The following is a 24929-nucleotide window of genomic DNA, read 5'->3' on the forward strand; positions in this document are numbered from 1 at the left end:
GATCAATTTAGAAAGGGCCGAGTTCTCCATTAACTTCTGTATCACTCGATCCACATCCGAATCAAATAAGGGTCTCGAAGAGCGGGTCGAAGGGGCCGAAGTCATCACAGAGAGAAGGATCGATGGCGGTGGAACCTCCAAGACCGGAGTCTCGATCAAAGATATACATTCGACAACAGACTCCGAAGTCTGTGGAGCCAGTGTCCGAACCTTAATAGAGGTGCTTGGAGCCGATGACTTTGGCTCCGACACTCTCGAAGACTTGGACCCCTTCGAAGACTTGGATACCAATTCAGCCTAGTCAAGGGCCTCCTGAAATTCGGGCTTTAATAAACCCCTGTCTACCAACTTCCTGCGTCTCTCCATCATGACCCTCCCACTGAAGGAATGACAAATAGAACAGTCCTCCTGTAAGTGGAGAGGGCCAAGACAGTAGACGGAGGAAGAGTGGTTATCCGTGATGGACATTTTCTGTCCACATAGACATTTCTTAAAGCCTGATATCTGCTTCTCAGACATGTTCAAAAAAATCAGACATATACCTATAAGAACCTGAAAAAAATTAAGGTATCACTACACACAAAAGAGTAAGGACTTAAGCCTTTCTTAAATAAAAAAAAACACCTGTTAAAAAGACAGGATAATAGGCCTGAAAATTGCCTTAGAAAAAGTTATAAAATAATAACAATAAGAAGAAGAATATATATATATAACTCCCTGTAACTACACTAGTAAAAGACTAATATATATATATATATCTAAATATCTATACTAATATAAGTTATGGAAAAACTTTGAAAAATAGAAAAAGTTTACTGGCCCGAGCTTCTGCGATGCATCTGCTGCCGCAGCAAACTAGATCTGAGGGTTAGCACTAGGGGATTGTAGGATAGGACTGCACCTCGAGCTCTCTCAAGATGCAGAGCTGTAGAAGTGGCCGTCTCGGAGCAGAGGATCGGCTCCGAATCCATGCGTAAGAACAAACGGCGAGATTGAACAATTTCACATTGGTCCTTGAACCAGCACACTTATCTACCCAATTAAATTCAAATAAATTAATAAAAACAGTTATACTCAATTATTCATAATACTTTATGAGTAGCTGAAAATGTTATTTGTGCTTTAATTTCCATCACTTACATTCTTTTAGACCTTCCACAAATCACAAATGATGTTTCAGACACAATGGGATATTCGTGCTCAACCATATATTGGCTACTGACCATCTTCTACCAGGTTGACACAACTGGTAAAGTACTGGTTAATCTTCATAAACATATCAGTCTCAACCACTACCTTCCTAGGCTTCCCAACCTTGACACTGGCAAATGTTTCATCATTATAATCCCCAATGAATCTTTGCAAATCCATTCATTCTGCCATTTCAGTTTTCACACAATCAATTAAATCTGCCATATCTTCACCTACAAAACTTCAGAACAACCTCAAATTTCAGTTCCTGACCTTATCTTGCAACCTTATCAGTTGCTCCAGCTTTCCAACTTGTTAGTCTTCACTGCTTTACCCTGAATCTCAAACACATGGCAATTTGCAGGTCTCACAGCTAACTGCTGACCATGCACAAATTCTGCATCCTCTACTAAGCCTCTTTCAGCAACTTCAAATAAGTGGCAAACAACCCGATCAAATTCCACAGCTAAATTTTTACTCCCTTCAAACTATTTTCTACCTCTGTAACACTTAACTGTATCAACTGTCTTGTGCCGCTACTCAATGGTTGTGCAAGAGCCTGGCCATCTTGCTCTGACTCCTGACTCCTTCACTGGCAAAAGCAAATTCAGCTGCCCACTTCATTTCTTCCATCATCAATCCATAAATGACACCTTCAATCTTCAATACACAAAAAACTGCTGAATAAACCACTACTACTTTAAAACCTAACAGTTTTAATTATCTGACTTGCATAGTGACCTAGGGAGGCAAACAACTTCACCCAAGCACAAGACTTCCTCCTTGGTATCATAATTGTTAAGTACTATTTGCATACCACAAGGGTAACTGAAGACATTTCTTTCAACAATCATTTGGAGGAAAAAAACTATTAACAGGAATGAAGAGTTTTGTTGAAATACTATGGAAGATGAAAGATGAAGCCATTGCAGGCATATTTTTTCAGCACAAGCTGAGGGAATAACTGTTGTCAAGAGTGAGAGAGAAGTGTGAAGAGTGAACAATGGGAGACTTGCAAGACAGTCTCACAGGGTCTTGGTCAAAACCTTTAACACAGCAGTCTTTTCATTGCAGGGAATTAAATCACTAATAAAATATCTAGCCAGAAATGGCACATAGTGGGTGGGTACAGCCAATTGTTACGCTATGTTGCTACAGTGACCCTCAATGAAGATCTAGCAATACCTGGCAAACATACAAGCCATTTAGCCTGCATAACAGGCCGTACTGAAAAAATCTACAAAAATTCTGTTATACAAGAAATGGCATGCGCACACTATAGAGTTTGTATGGATGACTGCTGCAATTTGGTTTAAACAACTACGATACTAATTTTAAGCACCGATTTAACACATTTCAGAGATAAGAAAAGCACTACATAAAAGACCATCTTTGATTCAGAAGAAAAAGTGTAGAAGGGGCCCAAATGGAAAATAAGTCAAGCTTTAGGTCACTTTTGCTTGAAAATCCTGTGCATCACCAGCATCCAGAGGAGTACTGAAACCAGTTAAATTCAGCAACAATTTAATGCATTACTTTAAGAGCTTACAATTAATAAATACATCACTGTCTGTGCCACTGTTCAAGGCCTACAATTAAATTACATTACAGTCTCTATATCAATGTTCAAAGCAATGAATTTAAGGCAATTTTTATTTCTCTGATACTGCTGCTCTCTTCTGTTTCGGTGGTTCTAGCAAACGGATAAAACAATTCAACAAAACAAAAATCCAAATAGTTATCTGCACCTTGTACACTTTTACTATTGTGTCAATACACCCGATGCATTGTCTGTTTGATAAACTTGTACATACCAATGTAATTCCAAGACTCCAAACATCTGATTTAACATTATATCCTTTCTGATTTAACTCTGGATTTATTCTTTCTGGCTGAAAAAAGAATGGAAAATAAGTGTTATGTCAACCTTGAGAACTGGTATTAAGCAGAAAGATGCAGTAACAGTACCAATCCACAGAATGCATACAATAAAAGAATAAAATGTATACACACAACTTACAAAAGGGAAATAAAGGGTGCAATAACTTGTTCCTCTAACTGAGACAGCAGCACCATCGGTTACATATTGGTATTTATCCAAATTATTTTTAAACTGCCTAGGTTTAAGCAGTTGAATCAAACTTAAAAAGTGGATTAATATAGCAAAAAGGTGCACTTGTTTTGAAATGCCTGTGGTATTTCTGAGAAAATCTTGCAAGCAGCACTACGTGTAAAAAATTGGTACCATTTTAAGCAATACTTTAATCATTTTTGCTTTCATTTTTTTTCCAACTTCTGTGGTACATTTAACCAAATTCTAATTTCCTGGCAGGGTTAAATATACATAATACATAATGACATTTTACATTTTAATCCATTAGAAAAGTAGTATAACAAAAAAAACACAGATGAGTCATGGCAGCATTACAATACTTGATAATTACAACTGTTACAGGTAAGGTTTCCACATTTTTCAAGAGGAGATGAAAAAAAAATCAGCCAATGTGTCCACTTATCAGAGAGACATATAAATCAAATCTAGGCTTTCCTGTCAGGTTAACACTGGTACATCAAAAACCCAAACTAAGACAGATGTAATTCAGATAGACATTAAAGACCTCATAACAGCCAGCTAGCAATGAAGAGCAGTGCAGCCTCACTGATGTCCAGGCTAAACAGTGAATGTAAATACTACTTTATACCACCGCTGAAAAAAAGGGCCCAAACTTAAAATCTACTCAGTCCATAAAATGGAATGGAGGCAATACTGATTCCATGGACAGAGGTATGCGCTAAAATGCACCGTGTCATGAAAGTGTTCAATAAGTACCAACTAGTTAATAACAGCATTTCTTTTTTCACGATTTTCTGTATGAAAAACTGGAAAACTGTGTTACACATCCCAATGAAAGAGAATAGTGTCCCTGCATCCCCTATATACTACTAACTCTAAGGTCAATTCATCTCATAGGGCAAGAGAAAAACATTCACTTTTTTATACACTTGCCCATGAAGAATTCTTTTTAAGGAAAACAAACACATCCTCATCACCTGAAACTTAAACAAGTGAAATACTTCCAAACTAATCACACACTTTTTTTATCCAAAATATGACGTTTGCTTCTCCAATTCTACAGAAAACTTATGTAAAGATCACTATGCTAGATCTTTTGGGTTTTTTTTTTTTTTATTTTACATTTGTTGACCGGGCTTGTCTGGCTGGATACATATCCTTTTTCAGTAGAGGCCCGGGGAGAAAAGCTCCCAATATTAAGAAAAGTATCACACTACAATTAGATAGAAGTATTACATTAGTAAGATAACAAAACAATAAAACATCTATATATACATGCTAGTAGTTTGAACAAATCATTTGTTGAATTGGTCACATGACATGGGTACATGTGGAGGATGTGAAATGCTAGATAATAACTTGAGAGGGAGAAGAGAGTAAAGGTACTGTGAGACCTATAGGAATTAATCTGGGTTTGGACATGGGCACAACCAGTGAGACTTAAGTAATTCTCTGAGATTATTTTTGAATAGATTGAGTGAAGTCATGAGCCTAAGGTTGTTGGGAAGGTAATTCTATTGCTTTCCAATAGAGTTAGCATAAAGAGCATCGCTGCCCATGTTATTAGATTTGATGGTTAATACCTGAATACTGTTTGAAGATTGAAGGCAACTTAAGTTGGTGTAGGGGGTCAGGATTTTGCTCAGCGAGGGGGTTTTGTCAGGTTGATTAATTATTTTGAATGCTTCCGTGAGTTGATTTAATTTAAGAAGATTGGGCAGTTCTAACCAGCCAAGTTTCTTGAGGTTGAGGCAATGGTGGGGGTACGATAGGGTGTTCCTGTTATGAATCTGGCTATATGATGGTAGGTAGTAGAGAGGTTATTGAGCTCACGTTTATTGAGGAAGGAAAATATCGGGGAGGCATATAGTAGGGTGGAAAGGAGATGAGTACGGGCAATGGTTAATTTTGCATGAGGAGTAAGAAAGTTCCTGATTCTGTACACTGAACCTAGTTTCTTGTTAACTGACTTAATGGTTTGGGCAATGTGCATATCAAATTTGAGCTTGTGGTCAATAGTGACACCTAATAGCTTGGTGTAGGAGACGGGCTCAATGATGGTGCCATTAAAGGATTCCACAAAAAAGGTCCTAGGATTAGCAGGTTGGGGTTCTTGTGCTAAGGGAGTGGTAGACGAGGGGAAAAATAGAAGTAACTTGGTTTTAGTTGGGTTTAGTATGAGCTTCAGGTCAGAGAACCATTTTTCAACTTTGGCAAAACATTGTTGGGTGGCTGCTTGGAGTTTCTGGAGAGAAAGATCAGAGCAGATCAGGGTAGAGTCATCTGCATATTGAATGCAGGTGGCTCTGGGGATGACTGTGTGAAGATCATTTATAAAAACAGAGAAAAGAAGGGGACCAAGTATGGAGCCCTGTGGGACACCAATGTTGTTAGAGAGCAGTTGAAATAGACTATTTTGCCATTGGACTGCTTGTTGCCGGCCAGAAAGGTAGTCCTTAAACCAGCTGAGTGCCAAGTTGTCAAGATGAAGGGTTTGCAGGGTGTGGAGTAATAGCTGGTGGTTAACCATGTCGAAAGCTTTCGATAGGTCAAGAAAGAGAGCAGAGGATATAAGTTTTTTGTTGCGGATGCTATTTACTGAGTCGACAAAGGAGAGGAGGGCAGTGGTAGTACTGTGATGGGGGCGAAAACCATGCTGGGTAATAGACAGAAGATTATTGATGGTGAGGTAGTGTAGGAGTTGTTTGTGAATACACCGTTCCATAATTTTAGCTATTGGAGACAGTATTGCGATAGGCCTATAGTTAGATGTTTCCGTGGAGGAGCCTCCCTTATGAAGTGGAATGATGTACGAAATTTTCCAAATGGGGGGATGGTAGCCTCAGTTATGGATCTGTTAATCAATATTGATATGGGATAGGCAATGACATCAGATGCTAATTGTAGGTATTCCGCTGGGAGACGATCAGCCGCAAGGGTGGACTGTTTCAGTTTTTTTAATAGGGTACGAATATAGGAGGTAGATACTGTTTGTAGGTTAAAGGAGAGAGGAGGTGAGTCGTTAGGAAGAGTTAAGGATGGGGAGGAAGTAGGTAGATGATTGGCTAGGGACTGGATGGTCTCTGTAAAAAAAATGTTAAAGGTATTGGCTACTTCTTCTGGATCTTTACTAGTGAGTTTCTCGGGTGTTGGGGTAGAAGATTTACCAGGATGGAGGAGGTTATTAAATCCAGCCCAGAACTTTTTTGGGTTAGTCTGATGTTTGTCCTGGAGGTGACAGAAATACTGTTTTTTATCTCTAGTAATGTCAGATTTTGTAGAGTTTCTAAGCTGTTGAAATTTAATACGATCTAGGGGAGTTTTGGTAGCTCTCCATTTGTTCCAAGCCTGGTCACGGAGTTTAATTTTTGATTTGGTTTCTCTTGTTAGCCAGGGAGCTATGCGGTCCATGGTTCTAATTAGACGATTTGGGGCATGGGAGTCGAGAATGTTTAGGAATGTGTCATTGAAGTATGACACGCTCTCGGCTAGGGGTAGAGTATTTAGGGTCGACCAATTGCAGAATTTTAGTTCTGCTAGGAATAGTTCTGGGTTGAACTTTTTCCTATTTCTGATAAGTTTATATAAGGGTGGGTTGGTAGAAGAAAGTTTGTGCTTTACAATGTAAGTGACAAGGTGGTCACTAAGGTCGTTGGGGAGGGTACCGGTGGTATAGTTGTTCGCATCTTTATTGGTGAATATCTTCACTATCAAATATCTTCACTATTCACATCCATTCAATTAAAAGCAAAGGCCTGCCAGCCACAACAATAGTTGTCAGCACATGTAGGACTGTCCCAGGCTCTGAAAGTCTGTTTCACCTACCCTACTCTCCAGATTAAAGTTGTGGTTGGGTACAAATGCATCTTACCACCACTTAAACACCAAAGGCCAAATTCAGCTGGTCTCTCACTGAGAAATTATGAAGGAATGGGAGAAGAATGGTGGATGTACTCAAGTGGAGTATCTACTATTATGGTAACTGCATAATTTTCCTATCCTATGTGGCCCAGCATATTCACTTCAACCACAGGACAGAACCCCAAGCTTAAATTTATTTGGTAGAATATGCATTAGTCCCAAGGGTAGACCTGGACCTTAACATCACATCCAGTTTATAGGGTCTTGCAAATGTACTCTGTGAAGTCCATGCTGCAGCAGCAGAGGCATCATCCATAGCAACATCTCTGAAAATTTCCAGAGAAGAAGCTATTGCACCATCTCAAATGTGTTTTGGGTTTGTCATTTAAAGAACTTTTGCTTTTTCTATAACAAATTCAGAGAGCCACCTGGAAAAAGTGACCCTGGAAACAACATGGATAAAGAATACTGAAATGATCATAGTACTTTCTCACTACAAAAATCAAGGACCTAAACCATAAAAACTATGCAGACCATCTGAAAGTTGTATCCCTGTTTGCAGTATCTTACTGGCTTTTAAGAGGCCACTTTTGCTTTGTGTATAGAGTATTAGTAGTCTCTGCAAGAGGACTTAAAAGTTCTAAGATGTGACCAAACATAATGACAACTACAAACCAGCAGTCCACTGTGATGGCTTTCCAAACTGAGAGAAACTCTGGGAAAAAAAAAAAAAAAAAAAAAAGATTTCCCCCATGGGAAGTTCAAGACACTAGTAAAGACCTCGGCTGTTGGCCCAACAGATTTTCTCTCCTTGATGACACAGCCAGAACAGATTAGGAAGGAGGAACTCCTGACACTTGAAGGTCATCCTCAATCTGCAAAGGGGCTTTGCCCCCCCCCCCTGAAGAAAACTGTTCTGGCTTGCAAATAGTATAATTTACACCCCTTACAGGTCCTTCTATTACACAATGTTCACAGCCTGTTTTCACATTTTGGAGGTCCTCATATAGGTCCCGGAAGTTCTGCCTAACAGAACACTTCCCAGAAATGGGTATGCAGAATTAGTTGCTTAAGCTAATTTTTCTGTTGCTGCTTTTGAATGGTTTGCTTCCTATATTTCAGGACATATCACAAGTGACTATCCATTGAATAATACCACTTACAAACATCCTGAAATCTCTATCATTGCTATGCAGAAGGCTTTCAGCTTCTCTCCTCTCAGAAAAAAAATGAATGCAGTGAAGTCCCTTGCTAAGAACTTGGAATGCATACAAATCCAGATAACTAGTAATCAACCCGCACACTGGCTAGTTTTAAGGGATTCCTTGAAGACCATCATTTTTATTGTGAATAGCAATTTTTATGGTTATATGTATGCTGTGCAGTGTTGCTTGTATATAATGGATTTTAGGTTCATTTCACCATAACTGTGCTTGGTTCCAAGCATCTTAATGAAATCCACAAAATGAACAAGCAGGTTTTACAGAGATCAAAGGATCAATCACTGGAAGCAAGCTGGGTATAATGTTTGAGTCACTTGACTATAGGGAAGGTGATAGAACCATCCTGCAATAATGCTTGGGATGCAAGTCTAATGAATATTTCAGCGCTGGTTGACTACAGGTATGAAATTATCTATTTAGTAGTTGAGGACAAACTAATGCTGTGTGAGGAAACTGAGGCCACCCACTGGCTAGACTTGCCAGGAGAAGGATATTGCTAATGCCTGGTCTTAGAATTCCTAACCCGCTCACTTTTCTCTGGGCACAGTCCTCAGAACGTACAAGACATATCTCAGATGGTCATTGGGATTGTGCAAGGTATATCTCACTTGGTCACTCTGCTAACAAACTGCTGCCATTTTCATACAGCTGAAGTATGACTCAAATTTCTTTCTTCATTTGCGCATGGCTGTAAAAAAAAAAAAAAAAAAGGGCCAGTGCTTATGATACACCAACAGCATACACTTTTCACAAGTGACAGAGACAACAAAGCTTCAACATGCACTGAAGGCACACGTGTAAAGTGAAAGTTAGGAGCGAGATCTGTACTGTGACAGACAGAAAAACTGGAGTACAGCTGCTTAGTACACTTCCTTACAATAATGACATGACATGGTGTATGGTGGCCGGCAGTGCAAACAACTTAGAATGGAGATAAAAGAAACAGTCAAATTAAAAAAGCAGTTAAGAAATTGCAATAGTTAACTACTGAAAAATATTTCTGAAGTCAAATTTTGCTTTACTTTGTAGAATGACTTGTGCCTTTGGTCTAGGCTGTGGTTGATTAACTATTTTAATTAGTCTGCTCCCCTGATTACGAAACAAGGATACTAACTGAAATAGGACTAGATCTCACATAAAAAGGATGGTGTTTGAAAAACTGCAACAGTGATTTCAGTCAGGAAACTGACCCTGGTTTAAGTAATGGCCTGGGTTCTGGAATGGCAGGCCAGGGAAGGTGGGAGTCAGCAGCCAATACCAGTTTATCATGGGAGAGGGAGGCACCCCACTGTGCTGCAATAGACTTCTCACTGACAGCTGGGTGATGCAGCAAGGAAGAAGAAAGGAGCAGGGACAGGCACTTACAGAGCAGTGCATTTCCCTGCTGTAAAGCAAGGCTGGTGTGTATTAGCAAGGAGGAAGTAAGGATAGCTATAGAGAGGATGAAGAATGGAAAGGCTCTTGGTCCAGATGACATACCTGTGGAAGCATGGAGGTGTTTAGGTGAAATGGCACTGGAGTTTTTAACTAGACTGTTTAATGAAATCTTGGAAAGTGAGAGGATGCTAGAGGAATAGAGAAAAAGTGTTTTGGTGCCGATTTTTAAGAATAAGGGTGAAGTGCAGAGCTGCAGTAACTACAGAGGGATTACATTGATCAGTCACAGCAAGAAGTTATGGGAAAGAGTAGTAGAAGCTAGGTTAAGAAGGGAGGTGATGATTCGTGATCAGCAGTATGGCTTCATGCCAGGAAAGAGCACTACAGATGCGATGTTTGCTCTGACAGTGTTGATGGAGAAGTACAGAGAAGGTCAGAAGGAGTTGCATTGTGTCTTTGTGGACTTGGAGAAAGCATATGACAGGGTGCCTAGAGAGAAGTTGTGGTACTGTATGAGGAAGTCTGGATTGTCAGAGAAGTATGTAAGAGTGGTGCAGGATATGTACAAGGGTAGTGTGACAGCGGTGAGGTCTGTGGTGGAAGTGACAGATGCGTTTAAGGTGGAGGTGGGATTACATCAAGGATCAGCACTGAGCCCTTTCTTATTTGCAATGGTGATGGACAGGTTGACAGATAAGATCAGTCATGAGTCCCCATGGACTATGATATTTGCAGATGACATTGTGATCTGTAGTGAGAGTAGGGAACAGGTGTAGGAGACCCTGGAAAGGTGGAGACATGCTCTAGAGAGAAGAGGAATGAAGGTCAGAAGGACTAAGACAGAATATATGTGTGTGAATGAGAGGGAGGATAGAGGAATGGTGAGGATGCAGGGAGTAGAGGTGGCGAAAGTGGATGAGTTTAAATACTTGGGATCAACAGCTGAAAGTAATGGGGTGTATGGAAGAGAGGTGAAGAAGAGAGTACAGGCAGGATAGGGTTGGTGGAGAAGAGTGTCAGGAGTGATATGTGACAGACGAGTACCAGTAAGAGTGAAAGGGAAGGTCTACAAGAGGGTAGTGAGACTAGCTATGTTATATGGGTTGGAGACAGTGGCATTGACAAAAAGGCAGGAGTCAGAGCTTGACGTAGCAGAGTTGAAGATGTTAAGATTTGCACTGGGTGTGACGAGGATGAACAGGATTAGGAATAAGTATATTAGAGGGTTAGCCCAGGTTGGAAGGTTTGGAAACAAAGCCAGAGAGGCAAGATTACGTTGGTTTGGACATGTGCTGAGGAGGGATGCAGAGCATATTGGGAAAAAGATGCTAAGGATGAAGCTGCCAGGTAACAGGAGAAGAGGGAGGCCTAAGATAAGGTTTATGGATGTGTTAAGAGAGAGGACATGCAGGTGGTTGGTGTTACAGAGCAAGATGCAGAGGATAGGAAGTAATGGAAACAGTTGACCTGCTGTGGCGACTCCTAACAGGAGCAGCCGAAAGAAGGAGGCAAGGCTGGTGTATATACACACAGAAGGATAGAGGGGGCAGAGCTCCCAGTAACATGGGACTCCCACCTATCCCAACTGATGGGTAGCAGTGGGACTTAGGATAAAGAACAAAATCTAAGCTCACCGTGGATGATGTCACCAACAGTACCAACCAGTGTAATTCCTCAGCCTGGGCACAATTAGGTGCTGACCTACCGTTAGTTATCCACCAATTCAAAAATGGTCACTGCACAAGCAAGGAAGATCACACAAAATGTTCATCACATTTGAGCACTAAACAGCTATTTTATTCCGTTACACACACAGTCCAACACTGTTATCTCAGAGAATTCTCCTTTTGAGGTACAAAGATCTCACAGTTCACATATATAAACAGCAAGGGTGTGGGGGGACAGTCTCCTACATTGGAGTGTAGGGGAACAAAGCTCCCTGCAAAGAGCAACTTTTCATTTTTTTCATTAGCTTTTTTAGAGTTTGAGAGGGTGGCCTGTAACATGCTACAAACTGTAGAGCAGTTTTGCCTATGGTTAATTGCACCTGAATGGTCTCTGATGCTTCGTGAGTTGCCACCAGCCTGGAGGTGTGGGTATCCTTGATGAATATGGATACACCCCCTCCTTTTGTGGTACGGTCCGGGTTTTGGGGCTGGAACTCATGATATGAGGTAAAACCTCATATCATGCTCCACACCGGAAGTATATCCCTCATTGGTGAGATCAGACCATAAACTAATCTCACTGGAGATCCACATCCCGCCCCCACCCCCAACAAAAAAGACCACAGTGAAGAACTTCTCAAAAGCCAACTTCAGACTTCTTAAGACTGGTGTGGTATCCTTCAAGGCCCCTGAGCCATTGGAAACCACAACCCACGCTGCTGAATCCCTTACAAATGTTTTCTACGAGCACCTCCAGGATTGCATGGATCAAGCAATCCCAAATAAAATCAAGACCCTTTCCACCAAAGGCAAGCGCCCGATCTGGTGGACCCCAGCCATAAACAAACTTTACAACAAGAGGAGAAAGCTACTACAAGATAGAGCAAAATCCCTAAAAGGGAAGACATCTCTGATCAATACTAGTAAAAAACTACGATCACTCATAAAATCATCCAAGGCCAACTTTGAGAGAAAAATCGCCAAGGACTCAAAAGACAATCATAAGGCCTTCTTTAGCTATGTTAGAAATCTGGGTGGAAACTCCCAGATATGCTCAGAATTAGTCCAAAATGATACAAAAATCACTGAACCCACAGACATTGCAAACATACTGGCAGACAGGTTCAGTGCAAATTTCTCCCCTCCCTCCCCCCCAAAAGGAGAAATATCTATCCCAGCAGAGTGTAGCCTCCCAATCATCTCAAATGCCCAGGTGAGAGCTGCTCTCTCTAAAGCTAAAACACAGCATCAATGGGACCGGATGGTGTCCCCGGCTGTGTGCTACACGAACTCAATGAGGAACTAAACACACACATAAGGCTGCTGTTTAATCTTAGCCTTACCACAGGATACGTACCCAAAGAGTGGCGTACGGCAACTGTGGTCCCACTCCACAAAGGCGGTGCTTCTACGGACCCTGGTAATTACCGCCCCATAAGCTTAACAAGCCTGGTCTGCAAAGCTATGGAGAGGATCATAATGGAACTCATAAATAAAGACATAGGGGACTTACAGACATTGGATCCTACCCAATTCGGCTTTGTCAAGGGCAGATCATGCCTCTTGAACTTTGTCGACTTTTTTGAAACCGTCACCGAGGCCATTGATGAGGGTAAGGCAGTTCACACAGCCTACCTTGACCTTGCAAAAGCTTTCGACACAATATCCCACTCGGGTATCATAGAAAAGCTCACCAGCTTAAATGTAAACCCATATGTCACAAGATGGGTTGCAAACTGGCTCAAGGACAGAACCCACAGGGTTAGAGTTGCTGGTGCCATGTCAGACTCCAAGCCGGTCACAAGCGGTGTCCCACAGGGCTCAGTCCTGGGCCCCCTCTTGTTCAGCATCTACTTTTCAGAAGTGCAGGCAAACATAGGAGGATTGTGGCTGACAAAGTTTGCAGATGACTGCAAACTGGGCGCCATAGTTGAAAATCCATCGGACACAGATATCCTTCAGAGAGGTCTCGTAGAAACGGATAACTGGTGCCAGAGCCATGGCCTTAAGCTAAACACCAAAAAATGTATAGTCATACCCTTTGGTAAAAACAAGGTAACCCCAAGTTACCACATAGGTGGCAATCCATTAAGCACAGAAGAGGTTATCAGGGACCTGGGGACCCAAGTTGACAGTAACCTTTCTTTTGACACTCACATTGCCAAAGTGGTTAGGAGGACCTTCTACATTGCCCACCTGATTATGAAGGGATTCACATCCAGATCAAGGGAGGTCATTGTTCCCCTGTACTCTTCACTTATCAGACCAATGATTGAGTACAATGCCCCATTCGGAATGTATCTTACCCGACACCTGCAGCAATTGGAAAGACCCCAAAAGTTCCTCACCAAAAGGATAAAGGGGCTCAAAAATATGCCATATGCTGCCCGACTGAAGAAACTCCAGCTCTATTCAGTCACATACAGTCTGCTCAGAGGTGACCTGTGCCTGACATACAAGGCCATGTCCAACCCAGAATTAATGGACATGCTTCACCTCAAAAAATCCAAATCCACCAGAGCCACAAGGGCAAGAGACTTAAACCTCAACACGGATATAAATAGGACATGCTGGAGGGACAGATTCATCACCCAGAGACTCCCTATGCTGTAGAACAGAATCCCGGTCCATGTGAGACAGAGCACCTCGCTGGCTCTGTTCAAGAGGAATCTTGACCAGTGGATGGGAGATCGTAGGTTTACCCCGGGGATCATCTCTGTATCACTGCTGGACAGAGGCACGGCAAACTAATGGGTATAGCATTCTTCAACCTAAGGGGTGGTGAAAGCCACACAACTCTGGCTAGGCTTATAAATGCCCTAGGGCAGATAGCCTAGTATGAACCTATGAACCTATGTAGCGAATCAAACTAAAATGCTCCAAAAGTTGTGTGCTCAAAGGGGTAAACTAGACATTTGAAATGGGTGCCCCAACTATCTGAAAGTCAAAGCAACCTGGTGTAAAAGACTAAACTACTGAGTCTGGTCTGTACCATTAAATATAAATATACAGTTCAGCTAAGCTTTCCTATCTTTACAAAGTGTTGCTTAACTACCCATTTTTTTTTAAACTTAAACTGCTTGGTAGGATGAGGTCTACGAATACCTTTGTGATTAGAAACTGAAAGGGAGTATCTGTCACTGTAGCTGTTTTTTTTATTTAACCACTACAGTATGACAACAGCTTCCACACAGTCGACTTCTTGCATCCATGCATTCGCAAGTTCCTTTGGAAAAGTCACAAAACCACATGAGGGATGATGTAAATAGCTGCTACTTTGAGACCCAAAAGTCAGATACACTGCTCATGCACTGTCTCTCCTTGAACTAGGTAGAGTCTCTGTCCTAGACAATAAATCAAGAAACTTTTCAAGAGGTGAAGCTTGACAAATGTTAGAAAAATATATAATAGTAATATGCATGCTTAGTGCATTTGAGGTTTAAAAGGGTTAATACATTTATTCTGTTCACACTGCATGAATCTACACAGCTATTTGAAACTTAAGAGACATTTCATTTTTGCTAATGTCATGAAACTTAGATATATTCATTTCTGCTAATGCCATGAGAAAGTATGCAGCTGCTAGAAGCTTTGATAAAGAAAACAACAGATGCTTGAAAGTATAAACCAGTCAGCATTACTTGTACCAAAGTTAGAAATGTACCTTGAATGTAGACAAAATGTAACATGCAATAGAACTGCACAATTGAAGAATTGAAAAGTTAAGGTGGGCTAAAATAAGCCCAAGGCCAGTTTGTTTTTCTCAAAATGTTTTGTAAGCTAGCAAATAATCTAACCTAGTCAGCAGTAAGTCTAGTAACATTTTCTGTAGAACATACAGAAAGCTGTGTCTAACTACGTCAGCAATAGAATAGTAACATTTTCTGTGTGACATGAAGAGAACTGTATAAGAATAACATACTGATCACCAAAGAGCTAGACAAATCCTGTACCTACATGCTTTGTCTCCTTGCTGCAAGTAATAAAGGGTGCCTTGCTTGAACCTAACGTGCATTAGTCTTTGAAGTTTTTTCCTTTTACAACAACCCTTTCATACCAAAGTGCAGCTTACAAACTACAGAAGCTGTACTGGGGTTAGCCATGACTTCTAAAAATTCACTGAGATACCTAAGGAGTGGAAAGTTTGCACAAGGTACTACTACTACTGAAGTGACCATCTCAGAAAGCAGCCACTAGAAGCCAGTTATGCAGGTTGGGGAAGACTTGCATCCCCATAACTGGATATGGAGCTGTTAATATGGGAAAAGAATAAACAAAAGCATTTACAAATGGTAGTGAATGGCTTCTAAACAAAAGTGAAGAAATCTTTTTGATTTGTGTGTGTAGATAAGCACCCTGAAGATCTAACCAGCACATCCAGTTTCCAGATAAGCAGGGGAAAAGTGATCATAGTGTGACCATGCAAAAGGATTTAGAGAGAAAATATTTACGCCACTTAAGTCCAACACTGGACTAAACTTCCAGGACTACTTTGGCATCAAAAAAGAAGCTGGAAATCACACAGGAGTCCCACTGGTCCAATACCATTTTCTTACACTTAAAAATAAATAAAGGCTGAGCACCTGCCCTCCCTCCTTGCCAGAACCTTCTGCTTAGTACGGGCATCAGTTACAAGTGCTGCTGGAGCTGGAAAAGGGAAAGTAGGAAATAAAGTGATAAATGACTGTCTCCCTTAGTCTGTACCACCTTTGTGATGGTGAACAACTAAGAGGCATGAAGGTAGCACCTCTTTACATCTCTCTCCTTCTGATGATGGCCAAGCCATGAGTTAAGGCTGCTCCAAGCAGTGGTACTGTCCGCAGTATCTCCAGAAGCATCCAAGACCCAGACTTCTGTCCCAACTTCCCTATTGTGCCCCAGGAAGCTGGAGAGCTTCAAGACCTCACAATCTTGCAGCACTGGCTTTGAGTTTCGAGACAACCAAGGTTTTCAATTACTACACTGCATCCTAAGGGTGCAGTACAGGATGCAAAATTTCGCAACTGTAGTCAAATGGGATGACCTTTGAATTAGCCACCAACAAAGGGCATATCTGTGCCCTTGGCAAAGGTGCCGGGGTGCCTATAAGATGCATCTGACCCTGTCAGTCCTGGAGCCTTGTTAATGGCACCGTGAGCTATGCCTCCAACAAAGCTGCTAACAGAAGTAAGACCTGTGCTTTGACAGTCTCTCTAGGGACCTTCAAATATTCTCTCTATAGTAATAGTGTAATTCATCTTTGATACCCCTTTGGAAGCACATCAATACCCTCAATGATACAGTGGAGACTATAAATACATTTGTTTTTTAAAAGAAAGTCCAGCAACCTCAAGTGCCATTCCTGAAGAGGCGGACCACAGGTGAATGAAAAAAAAGCTTCCTCGAGTGCTACTTCCAAAATGATCATGTCAAATTTAGAAGTGCCACCACATATTGCACCCCATGAAGGAAAAGAAAAATCCAGTCACCCTTACCTGATACTGGAGACACCAGGTCCACCAGTTCTCTGCAGACTCTGCAACCTTATCTGGAATGAATGAGATGAATAAATGCTCTCAAAAGGCCACTTCCCCTTCTACTGCATTAGACAGAGAATTTGAGAAAACCTAGCATCTTCATGAGAGGATGAAAAAGTGGCAATGTCCACCTCCACCACCACCACCATGTTTCTAAGATATGGGGCCCATTTTGGGAAGGGGCTGTAGGTGCAAGGCATTTGGCTGTAGACTTTTTAGGCTTATACAAAACCCACAGAATTGGAATCTTAGACTGAACAGCGAGTCTCCCTTGGCTTCAGTATCTTCTTCTCCACCCTCTTTAGTCTCTTCCATAGTTGTGTGTATAAAGACTAGCAAAGACCTAATTGGGGAGTGGTGTTAAACATACTAGACAGAGTTCATACCAGACAGAGTTCAAGAAGTCAAGAGGGTGGACTGATTTAGAGGATTCTCAACAACTAAGGGGCAGCATCACTTGGGATAGGTTACTTAAAATAGCTTACTTGGGACCTCCTTGGAAATGCTGAGTTTGGTACGGCTGTGTTCTGATGTAGTACAATGAAGAATGAAGACCTGGCAAGCTGCATCAATAAAGGCATTTGTGATATTTACACTTTTATGTGCTAGCACCATACAGACTGACACTCGGGTACCTTCATTGTCAGAAGGACTGATACTGGATATCTCTAATGCCAGAACGGCTGTCATTTAGGGTAAAAGAAAGGAGTAAGCAGGTGTCAGATGCATACAGTGCTGGTGTAATTACACAAGACAGCATTAGAACACTTGAAGGCATCTTTTGTTTCTAGTATCCTGATTGGCATAACAAGCTGGTCAAAGTCAACTATTAAAGTAATGGGTATCCACCTCAATAGCACGGCAAAAATCACCTGAGCAAGAGTAATTGGAGCAGGACAGAAAGTCAGCAAAGACGGAGCCAGCAGAGCACTCTACTACAGTACTGGCTTCATTTACAAGATGAGAACTTGCTCATCTCAATATGCCTAATCAATTTTAAATTAGTACTGTTTTCCTAATTTCTTTTTGAGAGTTGCTTTATATATCTTGTTTTTTGTCTCATGGAGGAGGGGCTGAATGGAGACACCATGAAAATTAGATGTGGAAGGGCATTCTTCTCAGGTTCAAACTTCTTTAAGAGATAACTTTGCAGTACTTTTCAAAAAGGATACCATGGCAACTAGGAGTGGAAGGACACTCCTCTTTAGGTATCAAGCCTCAAGAGAAGATAATTTTCCAGGGCATTCCAACAGTGGTAGCATCACTGAATTCTGTGTGTATTTTCTACCACTGTATGCTGTTATCTAACTAAACAAATAAAAAAGTTGCCAGGTGTGCCTAACAGCAAAAGAAACCTTGTTGCAGAGGCACACTTGGCAAGACAGGGTGTCATAAATGTAGCAGACCAAAGAAATCCCAAAACAGAAAATTCCACAGATTACCAAACATTGTCTAAAAAGGGAAAAGCAACATATCTAAGCTAATTCAAAACAAAATGAGAACTTACAGTAACATCTGAAAACACCTGTGGCAAGAAAACTTCCCTCAAAAACCTACTGCTGTTTGAAAAATGTGAAGACTGTAGCCATCCACTACTGCTCCCTTCTTTTACAGAAGGGAAAGAACAGAGAGGAAGGGAACACCCAGGCACTGTGCACTGCAGGATGGATTTCCAGTTCCAGCCTTGGAAAACTCTGCCAAGCAATACTAAACATACCTCTTCAACTCTCCCTAATTTTGTCATATATTTTGCCCTGTCTTTCATAAAAATGAAAACTATGTCCTTACTGTAAAGTTAGACCTGTGCTGTCTGTCTTCATCTGGTTCAACCTGCAGGACTATGGATTCAACAATGGCCAATTCCAAAGTCCTCTACTCACTTGAATTAGACTCTCTTAGCCAGAAACCCCCACTCCTCACCCTAATCCTCAGATCCAGTTTGCACTAGGATGAACACTTTTGCTACATCTCTATATAGTTTATACATGCGTGTATGTGTGCGTGTGTAATATATGTGCAAATTATATATATATATATATATATATATATATATATATATATATATATATATATATATATATACATACACGTATACACACACACACACTGGATATAAAAAGTGTACACACCCCTGTTAAAATGCCAGGTTTTTGTAATATAAAAAATGAGATCACAACAAATCATTTCAAAACTTTTCCTACCTTTAATGAGACTATAACCTGTAAAATTCAATTGAAAAACAAAGAAATCTGTTGGGGGGGGGGGGGGACATAAAAAAAAAAAAAACATACAATAAGCTGGTTGCGCAAGTGTGCACACCCTTAAACTAATACTTTATTGAAGCAACTTTTGACTAATTACAACATTTAGTCTTCTTGGGTACACACCTGCCATCAATTAGAGAGAGACTGATTAACCCCAAATAAACTTCAGCTGTCCTAGTAGGATTTTCCTGACATTTGCTCAGTTGCCTGCTACAACAAAAGCCATGGTTCGCAGAGAGCTTACAGAGCATCAAAGGGAACTCATTGCTGATAGGTATCAGTCAGGAGAAAGGTACAAAAAATATCCACAGCATTGGATATACCATGGACCACGGTGAAGACAGTCAGCAAAAAATGGAGAAAATATGGGACAACAGAGACGTTGCAAAGAACTGGACGTCCCTTCAAAATTGATGAAAAGACAAAACAAAAACTGGTCAGGGAGGCTGCCAAGAGACCTACCAGCAACACTGAAGGAGAGGAAGGAATTTCTGGCAAGTATTGGTTGTGCACTACATGTGACAACAATCTCCCGTATTCTCCATATATCTGGACTATGGGGTTTCTTACACACAAAAACATCCAGGCCTGGCTAAAATGTGCAAAACAATACATCAAGTTTCTAAAAAGCATGTGGAAAAATGTGTTATGGTCTGATGAGACCAAGGTTGAACCTTTTGGCCACAATTCCAGAAGGCAAGTTTGGCACAAAAACAACACACTTCGCATCACCAAAAGAACACCATCCTCATGGTGAAGCATGGTGGTTGGCAGTATCATGCTTTGGGGGTTGCTTTTCTTCAGCTGGAACTGGGACTTTAGTCAAGGTGGAGGGAATTACGAACAGTTCCAAATACCAGTCACTTTTGGCCCAAAAACCTTCAAGCATCTGCTAGAAAGCTGAAGATGAGGAGGAATTTCACCTTTCAACACAACAATGTCCCCAAGCATACATCCAAATCAACAAAAGAATGGCTTCATAAGAAGAAAAAAAGAAGTTATGTACTCACCATAACATTCCATCTGAGTAGTTCTACTTCATTTGTCTTCAACCTGTGGGATACCGGATCTATCGGATCCGAGCTGGCAACTTTACTGTCATCTGCTCTGAGCTCCAGGCTCCTCCCTTTACCCATAATACACCTCCACTACCTTCCAACTCCCAGATTGGGTTTGCTGAACCTTATACTGATAACCCGACCTGAAAAAATAGTCTGGTGACTGTAACTCCAGCCAATAGGCTGCTCATATGCCAAGGTCCGGGGGAAGGAAGAAGGGACGGTTGAAGACAAATGAAGTAGAACTACTCCGATGGAATGTTATGGTGAGTACATAACTTCTTTACCTGAAGTAGTTTACTTCGTTTGGTCTTCAACCTATGGGACAGAGTCCCCAGCTACTAAACTCCTGGGAGGCCCTCATGGAAGAATATTCTGGAGCACCGTGGAACAAAAGGATGCTCTCCTTCTGGAAGTCAAATCCAAGTTGTAATGAGAAATAAATGTATAAGATGAGGACCAAGTAGCTGCAGAACAAATAACATCCAAAGAAACTCTAGACCAAACAGTTGCAGACGTAGCCATCAATCTAGTGGAATGAACTCTCACCTGACCTGGAAGAGACATGCCTCTATCCTTAAAGACTTGAAGGATGCATGAAGAAATCCATCTAGCACTAGTGACCTTGGAGATTGTATCCTTCTATAAACCTTTTTTGTGGAACCTAACAATTGATCAGATTTACGGAAATTTTTTGTCCTGTGTAAATAGAATCGTAACTGCCTACTAACATCCAGCAGGTGGAGTTTGTATTCCAGCTTGTTAGCAAAATTAGGAAAGAACACAGGCAAACTGATGGTTTGATTGACATTGACTGATGATGCCACCTTAAGAAGAAAGGTTGGATTGGTCCCGAAGGGAAACCCTATCTTTGTGAAAAATCATATAAGGAACTTTGATAGACAAGGCCTGAAGTTCTGAAACCCTGTGGCAGAGGTAACAGCCACCAGAAAAGCTGTTTTCCAAGATAAATAATTCATATCTGCTGTTGCAGCAGGTTTGAAAGGCGGAGCGACCAAAGCTTGAAGAACCATAGTAAGTTCCCATGGGGGCGTAACAAAAAGGTGCTTTTAATAAAGGCTTTACACAGTCTGGGGGAGGCTAGAGAGGCAAAATTCTCACCCACATGAAAATGAGAAATGGCAGACAACTGAACACTGACGGTAGAAAAACTACCTCTGTGTTGAAAAATGAAAGCTAGAAAATCAAGAATGGCAAAAATAGGAGTTGTGAAGGGGCCTAAAATCCTTTGACAGGCCCAAAGGGAAAAAAGTTTCCACTTGCTGTGATAAACCTTCCTGGTCAAAAACTTATGAGCAGCCACCAAAATAGACCTAACAGAGGAGGATAATCCAGGAGTCCTAGCAATCACGGGAACTGGAGCAGCCAAGCTGTAAGCTTCAAACTGTCCAGATTCAGATGAGGAACCCCCGAAGGGAGTATACTGTGCATGATTATTAGAAATATTGGTAGAATAATTTGTGATGTTATCAGAAACACTAGTAGAATGATTTATGTTTGAATGTGTAAAACAAGCCCTAATACCTTGAAAACTGTCACTGCTTCATTGTGAATTAAAAGCCTGTACTCATAGTATTGAATCAGCAGTAGACAGAGTGGGTGGGACTAACAGTCCATTAGAAACAGTTGAAGTGAATTGAGGCAATGCGGTCAAGTTTTGCTGTAGTGCGGGAGCTTTGGAGACATTAACAGAAGCCACAGTAGTAATTAAATTAAGACTTTTCCTAATATTAGAATTGAAAAGATCCATTTGTATCCTTAACAATAGGCAATACTTGTAACAAAGCTGCAGCATGTAATCCATTCATGTTAGCTGCAGCTTGAAATCCGATCGAGTTAACTGCAGTAGGCAATTCAATAGATTTAGTAGAAACTGGTAATGTAAAAGTTGAATTGGTAACAGGCAGTCCAATAGTGGTAGTTTTAGATATACACGGCAATCCATTCATTGTAGTGGTAACAAGCAACCCAATAGATGCAGTAGTAATCAGCAAACTGTCCATATTAGTGACACAGTTAGAAACACCATTAGAAACATTGCCGTTTAGTAAATATTGTAGTTGTAACTCTGTATTAGTGTAGTTCAGCATTGTAGGACTAATATTAGAGCTGGCCAGTCGATCTGTTGAAGAGTTCGTAGTAATAGTCGATGTGGAAGTAGAATATCTTTCATAGGATTGTTCCTCGTGTGCATCTGTGTACATAGATGCAAAAAAATTTGGTGGAATGGATAGAGGTGAAAATTCAATATTTAACTGGCTACTAGAGCCAAGCTCTCCTAGCGACTCCATAGGCATAACTTAAGAAATACATCGCAATACTAAGAAAACTCTGAAGAATAACGAAGAGTAGAGTAAATATACAAACAACTTATACACTGTATAAATACAGCACTTTTTAAGAAAACAAAAGTAAAAATGCAGTCAGAGAGCCAATATTAAGCGCTTTTATCCAGTTTAATATGCTGGACTTAATCAGAAATATGACTCCATTCAAAATGTCAGTATATATAGCTAACAGTGTTTTAAAAGTGACATCATAAAATGATCAACCAATGTACAGTACAGTAAATAAAATTCTGTATAATAAATATTACAGTACAGTACCAAATGAATATGCAGTAAGACTCATGTACAGTAAATACAATTCTGCATAAATATTACAGTACAGTATGAAAAGAATATGCAGTAGGACTCATGAATATGGAACAATACAGAGAAGTCATATAAGAAAAGGAATTATAAACACCATTTCAAGGCACATCTAATATTCAAGTTCTCATTCATCCGGTGGGGGGGGGGGGGGCTTCTGCATTTAAAAAAAAGCTGCCATTTTAATTCTTTAACCTCTAAAAGAGTATTTTTGCCTCCAAAGAATACAGGAACCTGATCTAAAACAAAGAATTTAAACTGTGAGAAAGCATTACAGGTAAGACTATGTTTGGTTAATGCATTACTGAGATCAGTATTTCTAAAAGCACCAGTATGCTCTAATTCTGGTGGAAAGTTTCGAATAGTCTTACCAATATAAAATGAAGAACAAGTTGAGCATACAGCAGCATATACAACAAAAATAGAATTGCAGTCATAATAATGCTGGAAATGAACTGAAAAATGATGAAACAAGTACGAATCACCTGTAAAGATTCATATACATGCAATACATTTCCCACAGAAAAACATACCTGTCCTAGATTGTATAAGAGGAGACAATACAAAAGGAGTATTCAGCTACAAACCACACAGTCCAATTCCACCAAGTTCTTTATTTTCGATCTGGTACCTCGGCCTTTCGCCTTCAAAGGATCACCAATACAAAAGGAGTATCTCTATTCTCAAACAGTAAACGTAGAGACTTAACTTTCTCATGTGTAAAAATAGGACAAACTCCCAATTTTAGGTTAATCTCCTGGCTAGAGGTAAGGATATCCCAATTGTTAAACACACTTTTAATAGCAGAAGCATCTCTACAAATAGGAAAAGACGTAAATCTAGCCGTTATCTCTTTAGTGAGTGTCTTAGTGTGCTCATTAAAACCAAGTGGTGGAGAATAAAGATTAAGCGTAGTGTTATTGACTGAGCAACTAGAAATATTTTTACTCTTAGGTGTAAGGCATTTTAAAATAATAGGTGGAAATCTAGTATGTCTCATAATATTCATTTCATTGAAAATAGACAGTAAAACATCAATAGGATAACCCCTTTCTACTAAGAAGGTGGTGAATAAGTGACAGACTTGTACAAAAACAGAATCATCAGAAATGATTCTGGACAGTCTAATATATTGGGCCCTAGCCATATTTTTCTTTACGAACATAGGATGCATACTGGAGCAATGTAAATAATTGTACCTGAAAGTACTTTTCTGTAAATAGAAGACATCCATAACAATTGGTTAATATTAATAGATACTTGCACATCTAAGAAAATGACAGAATTGCCACAGGCTGAAATGTTGAACTTAAGAAACAAAATGCTATGATTTAAATCATTAAAGAAGTTCAAGAGATTTTATTTTTTATTTATTTTATTTTTTTTATTTTACATTTGTTGATCGGGCTAGTCTAACTGGATACATCTCTATTTAAAGTAGAGGCCAGGTACGAAAAGCTCCAGGAATCATACAGAGTTAGTCTAGGTTAAGACAGAGCCATTATAAAAAAACAACAAATTGTTACATACATGTATTATAAAAACATTGATAGAGGGCAATATAGAAACAATATAAAACTCATCAATTGTTAAGAATGGCATTAAACAAAACAAACAAAATATATATATATATATATATATATATATATATATATATATATATATATATATATATATACACACATATAAATATATATATATATATATATATATTTTTTTACTGAGTATATTTCTCAGTGCAGTCAAAAATAAAAAAAAATAGAGATGCGATTTACCTCCCTTCCAGATAAAAAAACAAATCATCACTATACCTCCTGTATAAATATACTTGACTGAAGCCAGGCAAAGATGTCAAAGTGTTAATTTCCCACCACACCAATAGCAAATTAGGAAAAGCTGGGGCTAATTTGGCTGCCACAGCAACTCCTTTAGTCTGATGAAAAATCTTATCAGTAAAATAAAAGTAATTATTAGTGAGTACTAATGACGTTAATGTACAAACAGAGTCAAATTTATGAAAAGGTAT

General features: G+C 40.1%; 1 protein-coding gene across 2 annotated transcripts in view; it reads right to left on the reverse strand.

The window, feature by feature from the left end:
• LOC122816534 (dual specificity mitogen-activated protein kinase kinase 3) overlaps positions 1 to 24929 on the reverse strand; it is a 982929-nt gene that overhangs the window by 470952 nt on the left and 487048 nt on the right. For both annotated transcript variants that reach the window (XM_044089378.1, XM_044089377.1), the window contains exon 5: positions 3006 to 3083. In XM_044089378.1, the coding sequence (XP_043945313.1) occupies positions 3006 to 3083 (78 nt within the window). The remainder of the gene's footprint in view (positions 1 to 3005; positions 3084 to 24929) is intronic.

Source organism: Protopterus annectens, chromosome 12.part0 (genome assembly GCF_019279795.1).
Source record: "Protopterus annectens isolate FY-2018-M chromosome 12.part0, PAN1.0, whole genome shotgun sequence".
NCBI classification, from domain to species: Eukaryota; Metazoa; Chordata; order Ceratodontiformes; family Protopteridae; genus Protopterus; species Protopterus annectens.